This window comes from Cololabis saira, chromosome 9 (genome assembly GCF_033807715.1).
Source record: "Cololabis saira isolate AMF1-May2022 chromosome 9, fColSai1.1, whole genome shotgun sequence".
Lineage (NCBI taxonomy): Eukaryota > Metazoa > Chordata > Actinopteri > Beloniformes > Belonidae > Cololabis > Cololabis saira.
This window is the reverse complement of record NC_084595.1, coordinates 45,440,376-45,459,326: the sequence shown is the minus strand read 5'-3', so window position 1 is coordinate 45,459,326 and position 18,951 is coordinate 45,440,376. Positions and strand designations below refer to the sequence as shown.

General features: G+C 42.7%; 1 protein-coding gene across 1 annotated transcript in view; it reads left to right on the top strand.

Moving 5' to 3' along the window:
- top3b (DNA topoisomerase III beta) overlaps positions 1–18,213 on the top strand; it is a 36,323-nt gene extending 18,110 nt beyond the window's left edge. The window contains exons 11-18 of the mRNA XM_061730181.1: positions 1,501–1,647; positions 3,235–3,408; positions 4,732–4,860; positions 5,820–5,969; positions 6,595–6,695; positions 14,281–14,482; positions 16,129–16,316; positions 17,754–18,213. Of these exons, the coding sequence (XP_061586165.1) occupies positions 1,501–1,647; positions 3,235–3,408; positions 4,732–4,860; positions 5,820–5,969; positions 6,595–6,695; positions 14,281–14,482; positions 16,129–16,316; positions 17,754–18,026 (1,364 nt within the window). The 3' untranslated portion in view covers positions 18,027–18,213. The remainder of the gene's footprint in view (positions 1–1,500; positions 1,648–3,234; positions 3,409–4,731; positions 4,861–5,819; positions 5,970–6,594; positions 6,696–14,280; positions 14,483–16,128; positions 16,317–17,753) is intronic.
- Positions 18,214–18,951: the final 738 nt, after the last annotated feature.

Here is an 18,951-nt window from a genome sequence, read left to right as displayed (position 1 = left end):
ACTGGGATGGTGATGACTAAGGCCCAGTCCCAACCCCCCCCAGTCCTACTTTTCAGTCCTACCCCTAAATGTAGCTTGTTCCCGTGAGGGTAGTGGTTTCAATTCAATTCAATTTTATTTATATAGCGTCTAATACAACAGAGTTGTCTCTAGACGCTTTCCAGAGACCCATACCCAGAACATGACCCCCGAGCAGTTATTACATAAACAATGGCAGGTAAAAACTCCCCTAGTGGGAGAAAAACCTTAAGCCAACAACCTTAATCTGCATGATTAAGGTTGTTGGCTTAAGGTGGAATAAAAGTGGAATTGGGACACCACTTTTTGGGACACCATAAAGTGGTGTCCCAATTCCTCTTTGCATGTAGGGCTAGTGGACATAACGAGGGCTAGTGTGTATGAATCTAGCCCTTCACAGCGAGGGATTTCAGATACTGACTCGCCGACCGAGGGCTAGAGAAAATTTCCCATAATGCTTTACGTCGTCATTTTCAGACTGAAACAAACAAAAAAACATGGCGGACATTTCTTATTTTTTAGTGAATAAAATCAATATTTTGAGTTAGTTTCTGCATAAAAATGCGTTTTGATTACATTTCTAGCAAGAAATATATATTTTACTTTCATAATATTCACTCAGTGAATGTACATAATCACTCGCTTTCCCGTTGTTGCGAAATCTTTTCAGATCTCGCCAGAATAAAGGCTGATTTATGGTTCCACGTTACACCAACGCAGAGCCTACGGCGTAGGTTACGCGGCGACGCGCGCCGTACGCCGTAGGCTCTGCGTCGATTTAACGCGGAACCATAAATCGCCGGCTGCTCTCCTCATCCCGAAAACGTCGGAGCAAATTTCTTAACAGGCGTTATTTGAGGAACTCAGTCCTCCCTCACGTCCTCCATCCATCAAACCCCAGGTATCTAGAAATGCAGGTCCATCTTTGCAGGAAAGTGTCCATTCTGAGCTGCAGACGAGCGTTAGTTCTCTCCATCATGTTCACATGTTTCACTCTCTGGTCCATTCACCTGTAGTTGGTGGTTTTACTTCTCTCCAGTTCACTGGAATCATTTTCTTCACTACTAATAAAAGAATCCTCAATAAATATATATATATTGTTGCTCTACATTATACATGTCTTTGGGTCTGACTCCCAACAAGAACAACATTGGTTCTAGTGTAGCATCTTTCTCCAGAATAGTGTCCATTTCCTTTTTAATATTATCCCAGAATCCTTGTAACACTGGACAGTCCCAGAAAATATGTGTGGTGTCTCCAATCTTTCCACATTTTCACCAACATAGTGCTGCATTGGGGTTTTTATATTCTTGCTTTTTAACTGTTCTGTTTCCTGTGCACCGTCACGATGTGCATGATGTGGACACGGCTTTAATCTAACTGAAGATTGGGTTCGGTTCCTAGCTAGCCTGTTTTTTTATGAATTGTAAGTGGAATGAGCTGGATTTCTCACCCAGTTATTCCTCTGGTGATGCTTTACAGGAAGTGACGGTTGGCGGTTGTACGAGTATATCACACAGCATTTCATCGCCACCATCAGTGAGGACTGCAAGTACTTACAAACTACCATAGACTTCACCATCGGCACTGAGGCCTTCTCCTGCACCGGGAAGACGCTCATATCCCCAGGTAAACGCAGCCGTCTGTAGTTGGCACTTTGAGGTTCCACCCCCAAATAATTCCTACTTTGACTTTTCTTTGTTCAATTTAATTCAGTTAACTTTAAATTAGTGTAATTCAGTTGAGGTTGATAATCCTTCGTTAATCTGAAAAGTTGTTGTCATATTTCTGGTTTCAAAGTTCTCCCTTGGGGACAGATCAGGGGCCTCATTTATAAAGCTTGCTTGTGCACAAAACAGGGCTTGAAAGATGCACACGCCACCTTCTACGCAAAGGTTGGGATTTAAAAAATAAACTAACCGAAAAATGTGTGTATCTTTACGCAAACGTTGATCCTCGCGCAGGAACATTTTGAAGATCTGGGGAACTGGCGACGCAGGCGGTGAGGTGGTGAAATGAAGCCAGATTCATGTTATACTGTTAATGTCATCACATATCAGACTTATAGATCCATGTACACCCAAGCCGGTGTTCTGCCGAGGTTTCCTACCTCGGCAGAAAATACTACCCTACCATCCCCGTTTCTTTTATCTCAGTTTTTTTTTTTTCAAAGGCTTTTTCATGCAAATAGACGATTTAACAGCAGGAAGTCAGAATGTGCTTCACATAGATCTGTGTGTACGACGCTTTGGCGGAAGAAAAAAAACCGTCAGATCACGCTTCCACATAGATACATGTTGATGTCTATGTGGAAGCGTGATCTGATGGGGTATTTTCATCTATCAAATCATCCCACCGGCCTGGCGTGTCCGCGGTGCAGGACACGCCGGGCCGGTGTCGTGCCAAAAAGTGATTGCCTGCCAGAATCTGATTTCTCCCCTCAAAATGGGTCTTTGTACCTGCCAAAAATTGATTGAAGGCCAAATACAGTTAATGAAAAGTAGTTTCTGCCTAAATATGACTTGATCTCATTCTTGAGCTTCATAATCTGAAAATCTGACGTTTTAGCGCTATCGCTCAACGGGCTGCTGTGCGCGCTCCGGCGGCCACAAATCAGATTCTGGCAGGCAATCACTTTTTACTACTGTGACCACCAAATAATGTTGTTTTCCTGTCCTCCACCTCATCCACAACATCTCAGTCTCCGTGAAATTTAGTGGCACGGTGGCTCGACACGTCTCATTCATCCTGACGCAGAAACAGACTGCAGGAAGCCGCTGCACATGCTCAGCAGGCTCATTCATATGCAAATACAGTCATCATGTAGTTTGCATTAACCATTCATGGTAGAAAGTGGGCGTGTAGAGGGCGGGATATGAGGCGAATTCACGTGCGCAACCTTCCAACTGGACTGTGATTTATAAAGAGAACATTGCGTGCAAGTGTACGTGCACACGGTTTTATAAATCCTGATTTTTTTTGCGCACACCATTTTCGGCTTTTGAGCACACGTACACTTTTAGTATGAATCCTACGCACTCTTTTATAAATGAGGCCCCAGGACTGCAGGTCCAGTACCTCTACTCAAAGAAATGTCTCTCCTATAGCTGCTTCCAAATGTGTCTGGCTGCATTGGTCTCAGCTGACATGTATCTCATGGAAGGTCCCAGCTCTGCAGCAGGAGAGCAGGCCGTCATCAGTGTGTGTTGTCCCCAGGTTACACGGCAGTGATGCCCTGGCAGGGCATTCCTCTGGAGGAGAACCTGCCGACCTGCGAACGTGGAGACACGTTCACCGTGGACGAGATCAAGCTGGTGGAGCGACAGACCAGCCCCCCGGACTACCTGACGGAGGCTGAGCTCATCACACTCATGGAGAAACACGGCATCGGTAAGGTCCACGTCACAGGACACACCAACAGCACCCGTCTAGTTCACGGCAGTTTAAATCCACGCTTCCACTACCAATGATGACGTGAGACAGGAGGGGGGGAATGATCAGGGTTCGTACGTTGTGAAAAAACCTGGAAAAGTCATGGAATTTGAACATTTTCAAGGCCTGGAACAGTTTTGGAAACATAAGTTCACCCCAAAAGTTTTGGAAAAGACATGGAATTTATTTTTCCAACTTAATAACATTTAGTAATAACAGCCTATAAGGTAGATTTAAAATTGATCAATAAATATTTCGTATCGAAAAGTCATGCTTAGCATCTTGCAGATCGGATCGAGTGACCACATTCTCCAATAGTTACTACAGTTATATTAGATTACTATAAAACATATACTACAACATATTGCTGGTATATCAGTGTTAGTTTAAACAAATGTTTATTTTGTATAAAACCACAATTGTCATTAGATCTCCACTGTAGTGACTTTTTACATAGTTTTATTCCTATATTTCATTCATACATTGGTGTTTTAGAGGTCATGTATAGTCATGGAAACTTGCTGCCAAGTCATGGGAAAGTCATGTAAAAGTCATGGGGGAATTTGTTGGTTAAAATGTGTATGAACCCTGAATGATGGAAACCTGCGTCACTAAAGAAAGGCAAAGATGGATCTCCACAGTAAAGCTGAATTAGTCCACTTCATGTTTAGTGAATCCTGCTCACACGTGCTGAAGGCCGAGGCCTTTAAAAAACCATGAAGTGCAGCTGTTTGTGTCAACGTGCATGGAACAAAGCAACACAACATCACTGCATCCTGGAACACAACACGTAGGCAGGTTGTTTGTGTTTTTAGAAGTAAAGTAAAGCTCCACTCTCACCTGTGGAAGGATGGACGGGGACATCAGACCAGGGGGCTGGGGGGGGCCGTACTCCCCCGGCCCGGGGCCCAATGGGGCCCCTGAGGCAGCAGGTCACGCCCACCAGATTTTTTTTTTTTGGCACCACTTGGTTCATATTAGTTATAAAGCATTGTATAATATGTCCTGCTGAGATTTTCTCACTCACAGTTAACATTAAAACAAAAATTGCAAGTGAATCTCCAAATGTATTTTGGTTAAAATCGTTGGTCATCAACAGCCGTCTATCAACGTCATCATCCCTCACTTGTCAACAGAGCAGTAATCCTACCGCCTGAACATGAGCGGGAGTTAGAAACACAGAAGTGGAGTGTTAAACGCAAAGAAAAAGAAAAAAAGCATAGTCTCTATTTGGCGACGGGTGATGATGATTACAGCTGTACCTTGTTCTTCCTCCTGCAGGTACGGACGCCAGCATCCCCGTCCACATCAACAACATCTGCCAGAGGAACTACGTTACCGTGGAGACCGGACGCAAGTTGAAGCCAACCAACCTGGGCATCGTCCTGGTACATGGCTACTACAATATAGGTCATTCTCCTTAGATCATTGTACACTCATTTAGACGTGGAGCTTGTGCTGCAGGGAGTTGATTCTGACTTTTCTGCTGGAAATTGATACAGATTTGCAGTACTCGAGTTGTAAAAAAAATCAGGGGGGATGGTGGATTTTATCATATGGGGACAGATAATTTGTGCTGATTACAAATAATATAATATATTACAAATAATAACAGTGACCAAAACAGCTGCAGAAATACTGCAGGAATGACATAGCAGCAGTTAAATGCAGCCTTCTGTAAGCTTTAAATATCCACTGGGCTTACATCAAATACATCAAAACACAACAATAAAAAACACTTTTCTGAACTTATCAATATGACTCTGTCCTTCACAGGATAAGTAACATGGATCACTGCAAAAACTCACAATCTTAACAAGAATATTTGTCTTAGTTCTAGTTAAAATGTCTCATTTTAGTAAAAAAAATCTCATTACACTTAAAACAAGACTCATCACTGGAAAAAACAACAATTTTCACCTGTTTCAAGTAGATTTTCACTTGAAATAAGTAGAAAAATCTGCCAGTGGAACAAGATTTTTTTGCTTGTAATAAGAAGATAAATCTTTTTCTACTTATTTCAAGTGAAAATTTACTTGAAACAGGTGAAAATTGTCAAATAAGTTATTTTTCTGGTGTTATTTTTCTGGTGATGACTCTAAATGTTGAAATAGCAGTAAAACCACATTCATTGATGAAATGACATAAGGGATGGAAAGGGGGGATGGCAGTTTTACAGGGGGGATGATTTGGACCGTTTTTATTTCAGGGGGGGATGATTTGGACCGTTTTTATTTCAGGGGGGGGTGCCATCCCCCTCATCCCCCCTCATCCCCCCTCAACTCCAGTACTGCAGATTTGTCGTCGCAACTTGTAACCCGAGCAGAGAAGAGCTGGTATGGGTTAATGTTGGAATGTAAATGTTTTAGATGCAGAGCTGGTGCTGCCGACCATCCGCAGTGCTGTGGAGAAGCAGCTGAACCTCATCGCTGCGGGGAAGGCCAACTTCCAGCAGGTCCTGCAGCACGCCCTGGATATCTTCAAGAGGAAGTTCCACTTCTTTGTGGATTCCATCACCAGTAGGTTCACGCAGCCCCTTGGGAAGGAATGAAGGACACGGGAGGGTTCTTTACATTCAGCCATTCCATATGAACCATTTAAAATCTCAAGTTTTTAATTAGCCACATTAGAGGAATGAAGTTTCTCAGGGGGATGGCAGCATTACACGTACCCGTAGACCTGTAACTGGTCCCGTAGACCTCCGGCTGGGCCCGTAGACAACCTTTCAGATCACAGATGAGGACCTCTGCAGCTCTGTCGTAGTCGCCTCCATCCTCTGTGTTACCTCTCTGATCTGGTTTCAGTGGTCTGCCTCTTCTTTGCGGAGGTGGCACATTTATTACATTTTATGGTAGAATAGGTTTTCAGCTTCATTAACATGGTGCATTCTGAAAGTAGAGACCAGTATTACATGTCAATGAAAGGCCACAGAGCAAAATGTCTAAATGCACATGTTCCTGTAAGGTTTTGTGTTTCTTTTTCACTTTATAAATTGGGAGTGTTCTGTGCAAGTCCTGTTGTTAAATTAAAAATAAAAGTAAAGTTTGCAATGCAATGAAATCAGACTAAGGGAGAACACTTGTGTATGTTAGTTTGGTGTGATGTAACTCTTTCCCTCCCCACCTGGGTGTTGTGCGTTTGCAGGCATGGATGAGTTGATGGAGGTTTCCTTTTCCCCCATTGCTGCCAGTGGAAAGCCGCTTTCCCGATGTGGCAAATGCCATCGCTTCATGAAGTACATTCAGGTCAGTCCTCCTCATACACTCGTCCCAGTGTGATAAAGTGATAAAGATTCAGACTGAAAACTGAACATCACTGCCCTCAAGTCATTACTTTATAAGACAGATGTGCAGAGGTGTCACGTAAAGAAGTACAAATACTTTGTTACTTTACTTAAGTAGAAATTTTGGTTATCTATACTTCACTGGAGTAATTATTTTTCAGACGACTTTTTACTTTTACTCCTTACATTTTCACGCAATTATCTGTACTTTTTACTCCTTACATTTTAAAAACAGCCTTGTTACTCTATTTCATTTGGGCCTTTAAATAAAAACTATCCAGTTAAATTGCTCCATCCGGATAGAGTGAATTTGGTTGTGGTTGTTTCAGATGTTCTTGTCCAGTTTTGTTCTTACATCCCTCAGATTCCTGCAACTAAACTTGGATGTACATTCCAATAAAGGTTAGGATAAATGATAACATGCCTCTGAAGTTTGACTTTTTGCACTATTACAATACTTATAGGCAACTAGTCATCATATCTGCTGCTCTCTGAAACACATGTTAATGCTCAATAGTACACATATATGCTTCTTTAATATATTTGCATTATACTAAGATACATTCATTTTCAATGGCTTTTTCCCCCTTACATTACTTTACATTACATTACTACTTTTATACTTTAAGTAGTTTTGAAACCAGTACTTTTATACTTGAGTAAAAAACTTGAGTTGATACTTCAACTTCTACAGGAGTATTTTTAAACTCTAGTATCTATACTTCTACCTGAGTAATGAATGTGAATACTGAAGACACCTCTGCAGATGTGTTTGCAGTTTATCTTCAGGCTTCCACAAAAGTTTAATTTACTCTTCAACGCAACGTGCTCTTCCTTCTGTCGCTTTGCATACCTCACCTCGTTTGCTGCTGTGATTGCTCACAGTGCTAACCAATTGCGTGCCAAGTATCAGAGATCCTTGAATAGTTTTTTAAACCGTACATCAGACAGATCAGACATGTGGGTCTGACGTGTCTGCAAAACCCACAGATGTAAAGCTGACACTGCAGAAACTGCTGATGCTCCTCAGATCTGCACATAAACAATATCCTGCTGCATTTCAACTACATGGCTGAAGACGTGGCAGTTTTCCTTCTTCTTAATTTTCCCTATGTAATTTGAGAATTTACTGCAAATTCCAGCATTCAGGGAGGATGCACTTCCACGATGGACACAAAATCTTGGCTACCTGGTTGTCAGGGACACAGGATGATGTTATTGATGGACTCTATGTGCTGCTTCTCTACTTCTGACCCGCACAAAAAAAACAGTTTACCATCTTGTTACCAATTTCAGACCATCAGTGGAATCCATTATTACGTTACAGATGTGGTTTATGACTCAAGAGCCTGCCTTCTATGATAAACGGTGAGCCTTGGGGGTGTGTTGAGTCGGAGCACGTGGTTTAGTATGTTGTGATATTAACACCATTGATATACCACTGACACTGTCAATCTGAAATTGAATGCGTGGTTACATAAATAAGAAGATAGTGGAGAAACTGAGCATCTGCTGGGTGACGAGCTGAGGGAAAACATTCTTGGCAGATCTGACCTAAACGGCCCCTAACCTGCATCTAAACCTCACCTTCACGGCCTCTAAGGCCCAGTCCCAATCCCCCCCTACTCCTACTTTTCATCCCTACCCCTAAATGTTGCACGTTCCCGTGAGGGTAGTGGTGTCCCAATTCCTCTTTTCCCCTAGGGGGAGTGTGCTTATTTAGGAGTAGTGAATATGAATCTGGCCCTACAGAGCGAGGGTTTTCAGATGCACCCTAGCTGACCGAGGGCTAGAAAAATTTCCCAGAATGCTTTTCGTCGTCATTTGCAGACTGAATCAAAAAAAAAACATGGCAGACATTTCTCATTTTTTAGTGAATAAAATCAATATTTTGAGTTAGTTTCTGCATAAACATGCGTTTTGATTACATTTCTAGCGAGAAATATATATTTTACTTTCATAATATTCACTCAGTGAATGTACATAATCACTCGTTTGCCCGTTGTTGCGAAGTCTTTTTCGAACCTCGCCAGAATAAAGGCTGATTTATGGTTCTGCGTTACACCAACGCAGAGCCTACAGCGTAGGTTATGCGGCGACGCGCGCCGTACGCCGTACCCTACGTCGTAGGCTCTGCGTTGATTTAACGCGGAACCATAAATCAGCTCCGGAGCCGGCAGGCGGCTGTACTCGTCTAGAAATTTTCGGAGCAAATTTCTTAACAGGCGTTATTTGGATAAACTGAGCCCAGGTTGGGGATCTTAACGGTTACTTTTACACCTGAAAAAATATTAAAACTTAATAAAGTGGCATATTAACAGCGCTACAGCTGAAATTAAAACAGCTTTTATCTCTGGACTTCCTGATATGGTGTGACGTATGTGCAAACGTAACTACGCAGTCGCTTACGTACCCGAACGTAAACCACGCAGTGACGTAGCAAGCAACATTTAGGGGGGGTGCTGAAAAGTAGGGGTAGTGGGTGTATTGGGACAGGGCCCTGGGAAGATTACAAGGGCCCTAAAATCTGTGGCTTGATTTTTAGGGGTAGTGGTAGTGAGGGAGGGCTAGTGGCAGAAAGTAGGGGGTGTATTGGGATTGGCCCTAAGCGGCCACTTTGACTTATTTAGTCACCAAAAGATGTCCCTATGGCGGTTGCGTGGTCTCAGGATTGCATGACTGTGTGAAAGCAAAGAGCTTCAGAAGGTTCCCTGAAGATGTCAAAACCATCCAAGCATTCTGGTTTCTTCTTTAATTTGTGGTTTGTTTCCACATTATCATAATTCTGCATCTCTTTAGTCTACACTCAACCTTTTTAAAGCTGAAGTGGCCAAAGCACCTTGAATGTGCTTTTATGGACAAGACGATGTCTGACTATATTAGTTCCAGCCTTCAAAGATCAGCAAACGTCATTCCACCATTAGCATTTCCATTTTATAATCAGAACCACTCATAAATTAATGAATTCAGCACAAGGCCACCAACGGGACTGCATGTGACTGCATGTGACTGCATAGGAGTGTTCTGGTGGAGACCATAAGGCAACCCATGTGAGACGTGGGCAGCCATGGACGTCATGTGTTGACGGCTCTTTGTGGATGCGGATATGGTCGGCTCCACCTCATCATGGGCTCTAAGAACTTTCTTTCCACATCCTGAAGGCTTTACAGTTGGCTCAGCTGGTTCAGCTAGTTATCTCAAGTATTCACTCAATAATGTGTTCATGTTCTTTAATAATATGTGATAGATGCAGTGTGTCAAGGGATCATGTTTGACGGGCAGAATTTAAAAAGTTGGTGAGCTGCTGTGAATCCGGACTTAATACTGGATTTATGTCATATCCTGTATGATGTGTTTTTAACAAAGCACAAGAAACATCACTGTAATGAGAAATATTGTGGAGAATGTGAAACTGAAGACGTGTGTGTAATGTGTGATTGCTGCAGTCAGACGCTTCAGTTAAATCTCTAAGTTATTTATATAGCACCTGTTACAATACAAGCTGCCTGTAGGCGCTTTCCAGACACCCAGAACACAATACCCAAGCAGTAAACAGTCGTTACTAATAAACAGCCTTGATTTTGAAACAAAAGACATTCCTCTGACTTTCCTCTGACAGGCTTCTGCGTGTTGCTGCCGCTACTGCTGCTACTGGTACAACTACTACTGCTACAACTACTGTTACAACTACTGCTACTACTATTATTACCGCTACGACTACTACTGCTACTACTGCTACTACTGCTACTACTACTACTACTACTGCTACTACAACTACTGCTACTACTATTATTACCGCTACGACTACTACTGCTACTAGTGCTACTACTGCTACTACTACTGCTACTACTGCTACTACTGCTACTACTACTACTACTACTGCTACAACTACTGTTACAACTACTGCTACTACTATTATTACCGCTACGACTATTACTACTACTGCTACTACTATTATTACCGCTACGACTATTACTACTACTGCTACTACTATTATTACCGCTACGACTATTACTACTACTGCTACTACTGCTACTACTGCTACAACTACCGTTACAACTACTGCTACTACTATTATTACCGCTACTGCTACTACTATTATTACTGCTACTGCTACTACTATTATTACCGCTACTACTGCTACGAGTACTGCTACTACTATTATTACCACTACTGCTACTACTATTATTACAGCTACTGCTACTACTATTATTACCACTACTGCTACTACTATTATTACCGCTACTGCTACTGCTACTACTACTACTACTACTACTGCTACTACTGATACTACTACTGCTACTACTGATACTACTACTGATACTACTACTGCTACTACTGATACTACTACTGCTACTACTATTATTACTGCTACTGCTACTACTATTATTACTGCTACTGCTACTACTATTATTACTGCTACTGCTACTACTGGTACAACTACTGCTACTACTACTACTATTACCACTACCACTATTACTGCTACTGCTACTACTACTGCTACAACTACTGCTACTACTACTACTATTACCGCTACGAGTACTACTGCTACTACTGCTACAACTATTACCGCTACGACCATTACTGCTACTGCTACTGCTACTACTACTGCTATTACTATTACCGCTACGACTATTACTGCTACTACTATTACCGCTACGACTATTACTGCTACTACTATTACCACTACTACTACTACTACTATTACCGCTACGACTATTACTGCTACTACTACTACTACTACTACTACTACTACTACTATTATTACCGCTACAACTATTACTGCTACTACTATTACCGCTACGAATACTGCTACTACTACTATTACCGCTACGACTATTACTGCTACTACTACTACTACTACTACTACTACTACTACTATTACCGCCACAACTATTACTGCTACTACTATTACCGCTACTACTACTGCTACTACTACTATTACCGCTACGACTATTACTGCTACTGCTACTACTATTACCGCTACGAATACTACTACTGCTACAACTACTGCTACTACTACTATTACCGCTACGACTATTACTGCTACTACTACCCGTAATACTGCTACAACTACTGCTACTACTATTATTACCGCTACTACTGCTGCTGCTACAATTACTACCATGCCACTGCTAGTATTACCATTACTGCTACTACTACCACTAATACTACTGCTAGTACTAATTCTACTGCTAGTACTTATTCTACTGCCACTACTTCTATTACTGCTAGTATTACCATTACTGCTACTATAACTTGGTAGTAGTAGGGAGATTAGCTTGACTTCCAGCAGTGTTAATTTCCTTTTTTTAAAACATGCATCCATATTAGTTTTTACTAATTTCCAATATTGTTGTTTCTTCTCATAATATATAAAAGGTGTTCTGGGATTGGGGATACTCAGGGATTACGGGTTTCAGGTGCAGTTTTTCCCCTTTATTCACCTGCACAGGGTTGTCAGAACTCTACACGTTCCCTTAGTACTTTCCCGCGTTAATTCCATGAGTTTTGCCGAGGGCCCTATCATCATAGAGCTGTCGGACTTGCATATTTGTGGAAAAAGTTTAGAATCTCTGCTCCTCAGAGACCCCGCCTTAGAGGGATGCTGCTTTTGTGCCAAATCACAACTATATTCCCTTATTCATTCATTCGGAAATGATGAATTTCAAAAAATGAAAAGAAATGCAAAGAAATAAGTCAAAGCAAATGTAAGAATCTGTTTTTTGTTTAGTTTTTTCTATCTGCATTTGTCATTCAACTCCCCTGTCTGTCAGTTTAGGGAACAGTTATGAAACTTATAGTAATAATGTCGACGTTTGAGGTGAGGAGCTATTTGTTTGAGTGCAATAAGGTTCCAGAGTTTACATGTTGTCTCTGAATCATGTGACCTTTCCAGGTCGTCCTTCATCCCAAAACTCAGGACATGACCAAAGGTCCGTTTAAGCGCCCTGAATGGATTATGACACAAACTGTGGCGCCCTCTTGTGGCAGAATCTCCTAATGACTCGTTAAATAAGAATCCAATCAAATCAAAGTTTATTTAGACGGGACAATGCATATTAATGAACACTACATTAAGCAGTGTAAATACACAGGATCTTAGCAGAAATGCTAGTTTCCACCCACAGTCCCCACAGAAAACATAAAAGCAATTCAGTCAAACAATTCAGTCAAACAAGGGAACAAACATAAAACATACATAATAGCAAAATAGATTTAGCAGCATTTAAAAGCAGTATGGATTGTATCTAAAGTGACTTGAGTTTAAAGTGACTTGACCAATAATGCATATCACAATGATGAAATAGCAGCGATGGTAATATTATGGTACTGAGAGTATCCAAGTTGTGTGAATCACTTACAAATCATCCTTGTAACTTGATCAAATCGACCTGATACCAAACAGACCATAACAAAAGTTGAAAACGTGTTGCTGAAATGACTAGTTCTGCTGCAGCAAAACACTTTATCAGGAGGGGCTTATTATTGATGTTCTAAGAAACAACATTTCTGCCTTTTGAAAGGACCAGTTAAGACTTTCAAGTAAAATTAACCAAAGTATGACTGGTTCTGGTCCACTGTTAGGGAAGGCTGTGATTAAATGTAAGTTCAACAGGCTGCTTCTTCTGGCGATGAGCAGCCACATTACCTAAGAAGAAGTATGAGCCTTTGAGCTGTCAGACAACGTCGGCAGACAATAAGGGTCAGTCCCAATCCCCCCCTAATCCTAGTTTTCAGTCCTACCCCTTAATTTTGCACGTTCCCGTGAGGGTAGTGGTGTCCCAATTCCTCTTTGCATCTAGGGCTAGTGGACATAACGAGGGCTAGTGGTTATCAATCTAGCCCTACAGAGCGAGGGATTTCAGATGCTGACTAGCTGACCTAGGGCCAGAAAAATTTCCCAGAATGCTTTTCATCATCATTTGCGGACTGAATCAAACGAAAAAACATGGCGGAAATTTCTTATTTTTTAGTGAATAAAATCAATATTTTGAGTCTTCAGATCTCGCCAGAATAAAGGCTGATTTATGGTTCCGCGTTACACCAACGCAGAGCCTACGGGGTGCGGTGCGTGTCGCTGCCTACCCTACGCCGTAGGCTCTGCGTTGATTTAACACGGAACCATAAATCAGCTCCCGGGCCGGCTGCTCTTCTCATCCACGAAAACATCGGAGCAAATTTCTTAACAGGCGTTATTTGGATAAACTGAGCCCAGGTTGAGGATCTTAACGGTTACTTTTACACCTGAAAAAATATTAAAACTTAATAAAGTGGCATATTAACAGCGCTACAGCTGAAATTAAAACAGCTTTTAGCTCTGGGCTTCCTGATATGGTGTGACGTTTGTGCAAACGTAACTACGCAGTCGCTTACGTACCTGAACGTAAACCACGCAGTGACGTAGCAAGTGGTGTCCCAATCCCTAGGGAAGATTACAAGGGCCCTACCTATTTTTAGGATGAAGTGGTAGTGAGTGAGGGCTAGTGGTAGAAAGTAGGGTGAACATTGGGATTGGCCGTAATCCTGACGTCATCCTTTTCCAGGCCAAACCCAGCAGGCTCCACTGCTCCCACTGCGATGAGACCTACAGCCTTCCCCAGAACGGAGCCATCAAGCTGTACAAGGAGCTCCGCTGTCCGCTGGACGACTTCGAGCTGGTGCTGTGGACCTCCGGGGCCCGGGGCAAGAGCTACCCCCTGTGCCCCTATTGCTTCAGCAACCCCCCCTTCAGAGACATGAAGAAAGGTAGGGTTTACCATGACTTTCAACATTACAATGATTGATATTATTTTAATCAGTTTGGTGAATTCTTACGAATCTAACCTATGAATTCTCCTTCATCTGCAGTGATTTTGAGCTGATAACCATATCCAGAACCACGGCATCAGTTTCCGTTGCTGTGATGATACGCAGCTGTATTTGTCTATGAAGTCGGGTGTAACAGAACGGTTCAACAAACTTCAGGCATTAACGCCATTAAGGCCTAGATGTCCACGAACATTTTGCTTTTAAATTCCGATAAAACCGAGGTTACTGTTAATTCAGTTTTATTTATAAAGCGTCTATTATAACAGAAGTTGTCCCTAGGATCTTTCCAGAGACCAAAACATAAACCCCCAATCAATTATTACATAAACAATGGCAGATAAAAACTCCCCTATTGGGAGAAAAACCTTAAACCAAACAGTGGCAAGAAAAGACTCCCCTTTATTCAGGAATAAACCTGGACCAGGACCTGGATCATAAGGGGGGGGTTCCTGCTTAAGACCAGCTGGACAGAGCAGGAAAAGAGAAAATAGACAGAGAGAATGAAGAACAGAGAAAGGAGAGACAGACATAATTGCTAACTGGTGCACTACAGGGATGACTATATAAACACTAGAGGTTTACTAACACTAACTAGAGATTTACCAACACCAGCTAGAGGTTTACTAAACACTAACTATAAGCTTTACTAAACAGAAAGGTTTTAAGTTTAGTTTTAAAGGTGGAGGTGGTGTCAGCCTCCTTAACCCAGATTGGAAGTTGGTTCCAAAGTAATGGTGCCTGATAGCAGAACGCCCGCCCTCCAAATCTACATTTAGATACTTTAGGAACTACGAGTAAACCTGCACTCTGAGAACGGAGAGCTCTGCCAGGAACATAAGGCACTATCAGGTCTTATAGGAGGAGCTAAGCTGTTTTGGGCTTTATACGCAAGTAATACAATTTTAAATTAGATTCTGAATTTTACAGGTAGCCAATGGAGCGACGCTAACACTGGAGAGACGTGGTCTCTCCTGCTAATTCCTGTCAGTACTCGTGCTGCTGCATTCTGGATCAGCTGGAGCCTATTCAGCAAATTACTTGGACATCCTGCTAACAACACATTACAGTAATCTAGTCTAGAAGATACAAACGCATGAACTAGTTTTTCTGCATCACTCTGCGAGAGGATTTTCCTAATCTTTGCAATATTACGGAGATGGAAAAACGCTGTTTTACAAACCTAATTAATATATGGTTTAAACGACAAATCCTGATCGAAAACAACACCAAGGTTTCTCACAGTTGCACTGAAAGCCATCGCAACACCATCTAATCCCTTCCTAAGATGCTCTGGACCAAGAATGATAACCTCTGTTTTATCTGAATTTAGAAGCAAGAAATTTCTGGACATCCAGTCCTTGATGTCCCTAAGACATGCCTGAAGTTTAACTAACGGTTCTGTTTCATCCGGCTTCATAGACAAATAGAGCTGCGTATCATCAGCATAACAATGAAAATGTATGGCGTGATTCTGGATTATACTTCCCTCCAGTGTCTAAAAAGAGAAACTGCTGAAGTGGCAACGTATCATGTGGCAGTTGGTAGAGGAATACAATTTAATTCAACCCTTACGTCCGTTTTAGGTATGGGATGTAACGAGTGCACCCACCCCTCCTGTCAACATTCCCTCAACTCTTTGGGCATCGGACAGTGTGTGGAGTGTGATGGTGGGGTCTTGGTGCTGGATACGACCTCGGGACCAAAGTGGAGGATGGCCTGTAATAAATGCAACGTGGTGGTGCACTTCTTTGAACACGCACACAAGGTGCAGGTAAGAAAACCCAACAGATTCCATCAAGTCATCAAAACACATCCAAGGTCCCGTCCTGAGCAGGCAGGAGGCGACGGTGGGGAGCAAACACACCTGGCTGATAGTGCATGTGTGCATCCAGAGATCATACAAGTACAAGTAACATGGCACACAGAGCAGCAGTATGTGTGTGTCGAGACATTAACGATGACCCTTTCAGCTGGTGTGTCTCCAGCGCCGCACAAGACCCGTTGACCGAGCAAATAGAGGGAATGCACATGACGTCACAGATGAGACTTCACAGCAGGTTACGCCCACTGAGTGTCGGAAAGACTCGGTGTCGGAAAGACTGGGTGTCGGGAAGACTGAGTGGCAGCGTAAACTTTCAGTTTGAGCAACTGGAAAACATCTGAAATGGGAAAGAGCTGTTGTACGATTGACTGTACTCATAGATTTAGCAAGAAATCAGAGTTATCGTTTTACAGACTGATGAAAAATAAGCTTAAGAGAGACAAATGGATCGCTGCAATTCACAGAAACAACTGGATTCCAGACACCGAAACGTGGATTTGTGGTTTCCATTTTGTATCAGGTAATGTTGGATTTTTGGGTAGCTAACGTTAAACGGTCAAATCATAAAGTTCAGTGTCCTCATCACTTTAATTTCTACAACAAATCCTGTCTTGAAGTCGGACCAAGCGTCAAGACTTTTGTAAGCCTTCAAGCTTTGCTTCGTGTATTTCCCCGGCGTAGAAATTAAGTACATATAAATATCAGGAAACTGGATTCATGGACAAATATTAATGTCCATGGACCACTGGTTCTTGGTAACTGTACCAAATATTAATGTCCATGGACCACTGGTTCTTGCGGTAACTGTACGGGTCACTGTCAAGTCCAACTGACTTTAATTTAAGCCGATAATCAGCTGTTATCCCGTCTTCTCCACTAGTTGCAGCCGTTTTTGCCACTCAGTGCGAGTAACGTGACTGACCAGGAGGTGGCGGTAATGTGTATTTTTTGCTGTTCGCAAACGGCTAGCAGCGTAAAACTCAACGAAAAAGAAGAATGCATCAAACTCTATTTCATTTGAAACGTGTGAAAGCAGCGTAAACAGCTCTTTCACCTTTTCACGCACACGGGGTCAAAACGGGGACCAACACGGGGCCAACACACTGCCTACCAGCATATCACCATTATTGCCATGAGTCCCATGTAATGTTTCAGACCAGAATGTGTGAATCAGCAGGTATTTTTTAGTCTATCCATGCAGACATCCACCATGTGCTAGTATCAGGAAAACAGAGAAGAGAGGAATGAATGTTTCCTTGGTTACCTGACACAGCTAGCAATTCTTAGCCGCTCTGCAGACTGAAACAGTCGTGTATATAAATGTTTAAAGTGTCACCTTGTTTTGTGAGCACGTCACCAGCCCGGGGTGTGTGTGTTTTGTTCCAGGTGGCTCAGGAGAGCTGTGAAGCCTGCGACGCCTCACTGGTCATGGTGGACTTCAACAAAACTCGCACGCCACTCCCCGCCGGCGAGACCCAGCACACCGGCTGTGTGTTCTGTGACCCCGTCTTCCAGGATGTGGTGGAGCTCAAACACGCCACCATGAGACACCGCGGAGGAGGGGCCAGGCGGGGAGGGCGGGGCCGCGGCCGGGGCCGGCGCGGCAACCCAAAGAAACCTAAAGACAAAATGGCTGCCTTGGCTGCATACTTTGTATAGTTCTAACAGCGTGTGGTGTACGTCTTGTTCTCTTGGCAGGAAATGTTTCTGTTTTACTGTTTACCGTTAACTACTCTGCAGTAAAACAGATTTGAAGGAAGTTCGTTGTAAATGTATTTCTTTGTGTAGTAGATCAGATTTCTTGAGTGACATGTTTGACAGCACGTATTTTATGAACATGATGATTTGTGGAAGCACGATTTTCTTGTGTTTATTTCAACTTTAGTCTTTGTGATATGAATGCTGGTCCAGGGTTTCCCCGTAAGCATTAGTGCCACCTGGCTGCATTGATGGGAATAGCTGAGTATCATCTGCATAACATCCAAAACATACGTCATGTCTGTTACCTAAGGGGGCCAATACATAACCCTGTGGGAAACCGGGACTAATTCAGGTGCGTGAGGAAGACTTTGGGCCAATCCCCCCCCCCCTACTTTCTACCGCTAGCCCTAAAAATGAAGCCACAGGCGTAGGGCCCTTGTAATGTTCCCTAGGGATTTGTTACACCACTTGCTACGTCACTGCGTGGTTTACGTTGGGGTACGTAAGCGACTGCGTAGTTACGTTTTCACAAACGTCACACCATATCAGGAAGCCCAGAGCTAAAAGCTGTTTTAATTTCAGCTGTAGCGCTGTTAATATGCCACTTTATTAAGTCTTAATATTTTTTCAGGCGTAAAAGTAACCGTTAAGATCCCCAACCTGGGCTCAGTTCATCCAAATAACGCCTGGTAAGAAATTTGTTCCGATGTTTTTGGAGATGAGAAGAGCTGCCGCATGAAGAGCTACGAGCTATGGGCCGGCCTTCTCCATTATTGTGCCTGAAGAAGCGTCTGGTTGCCTTGAAATGGCAACCAGAGTCTGCAGCGCTGCAACGAGTGACCCGCAAACGTTCCGAGCCCCAGGTGAGCCGAACCAGGGACCT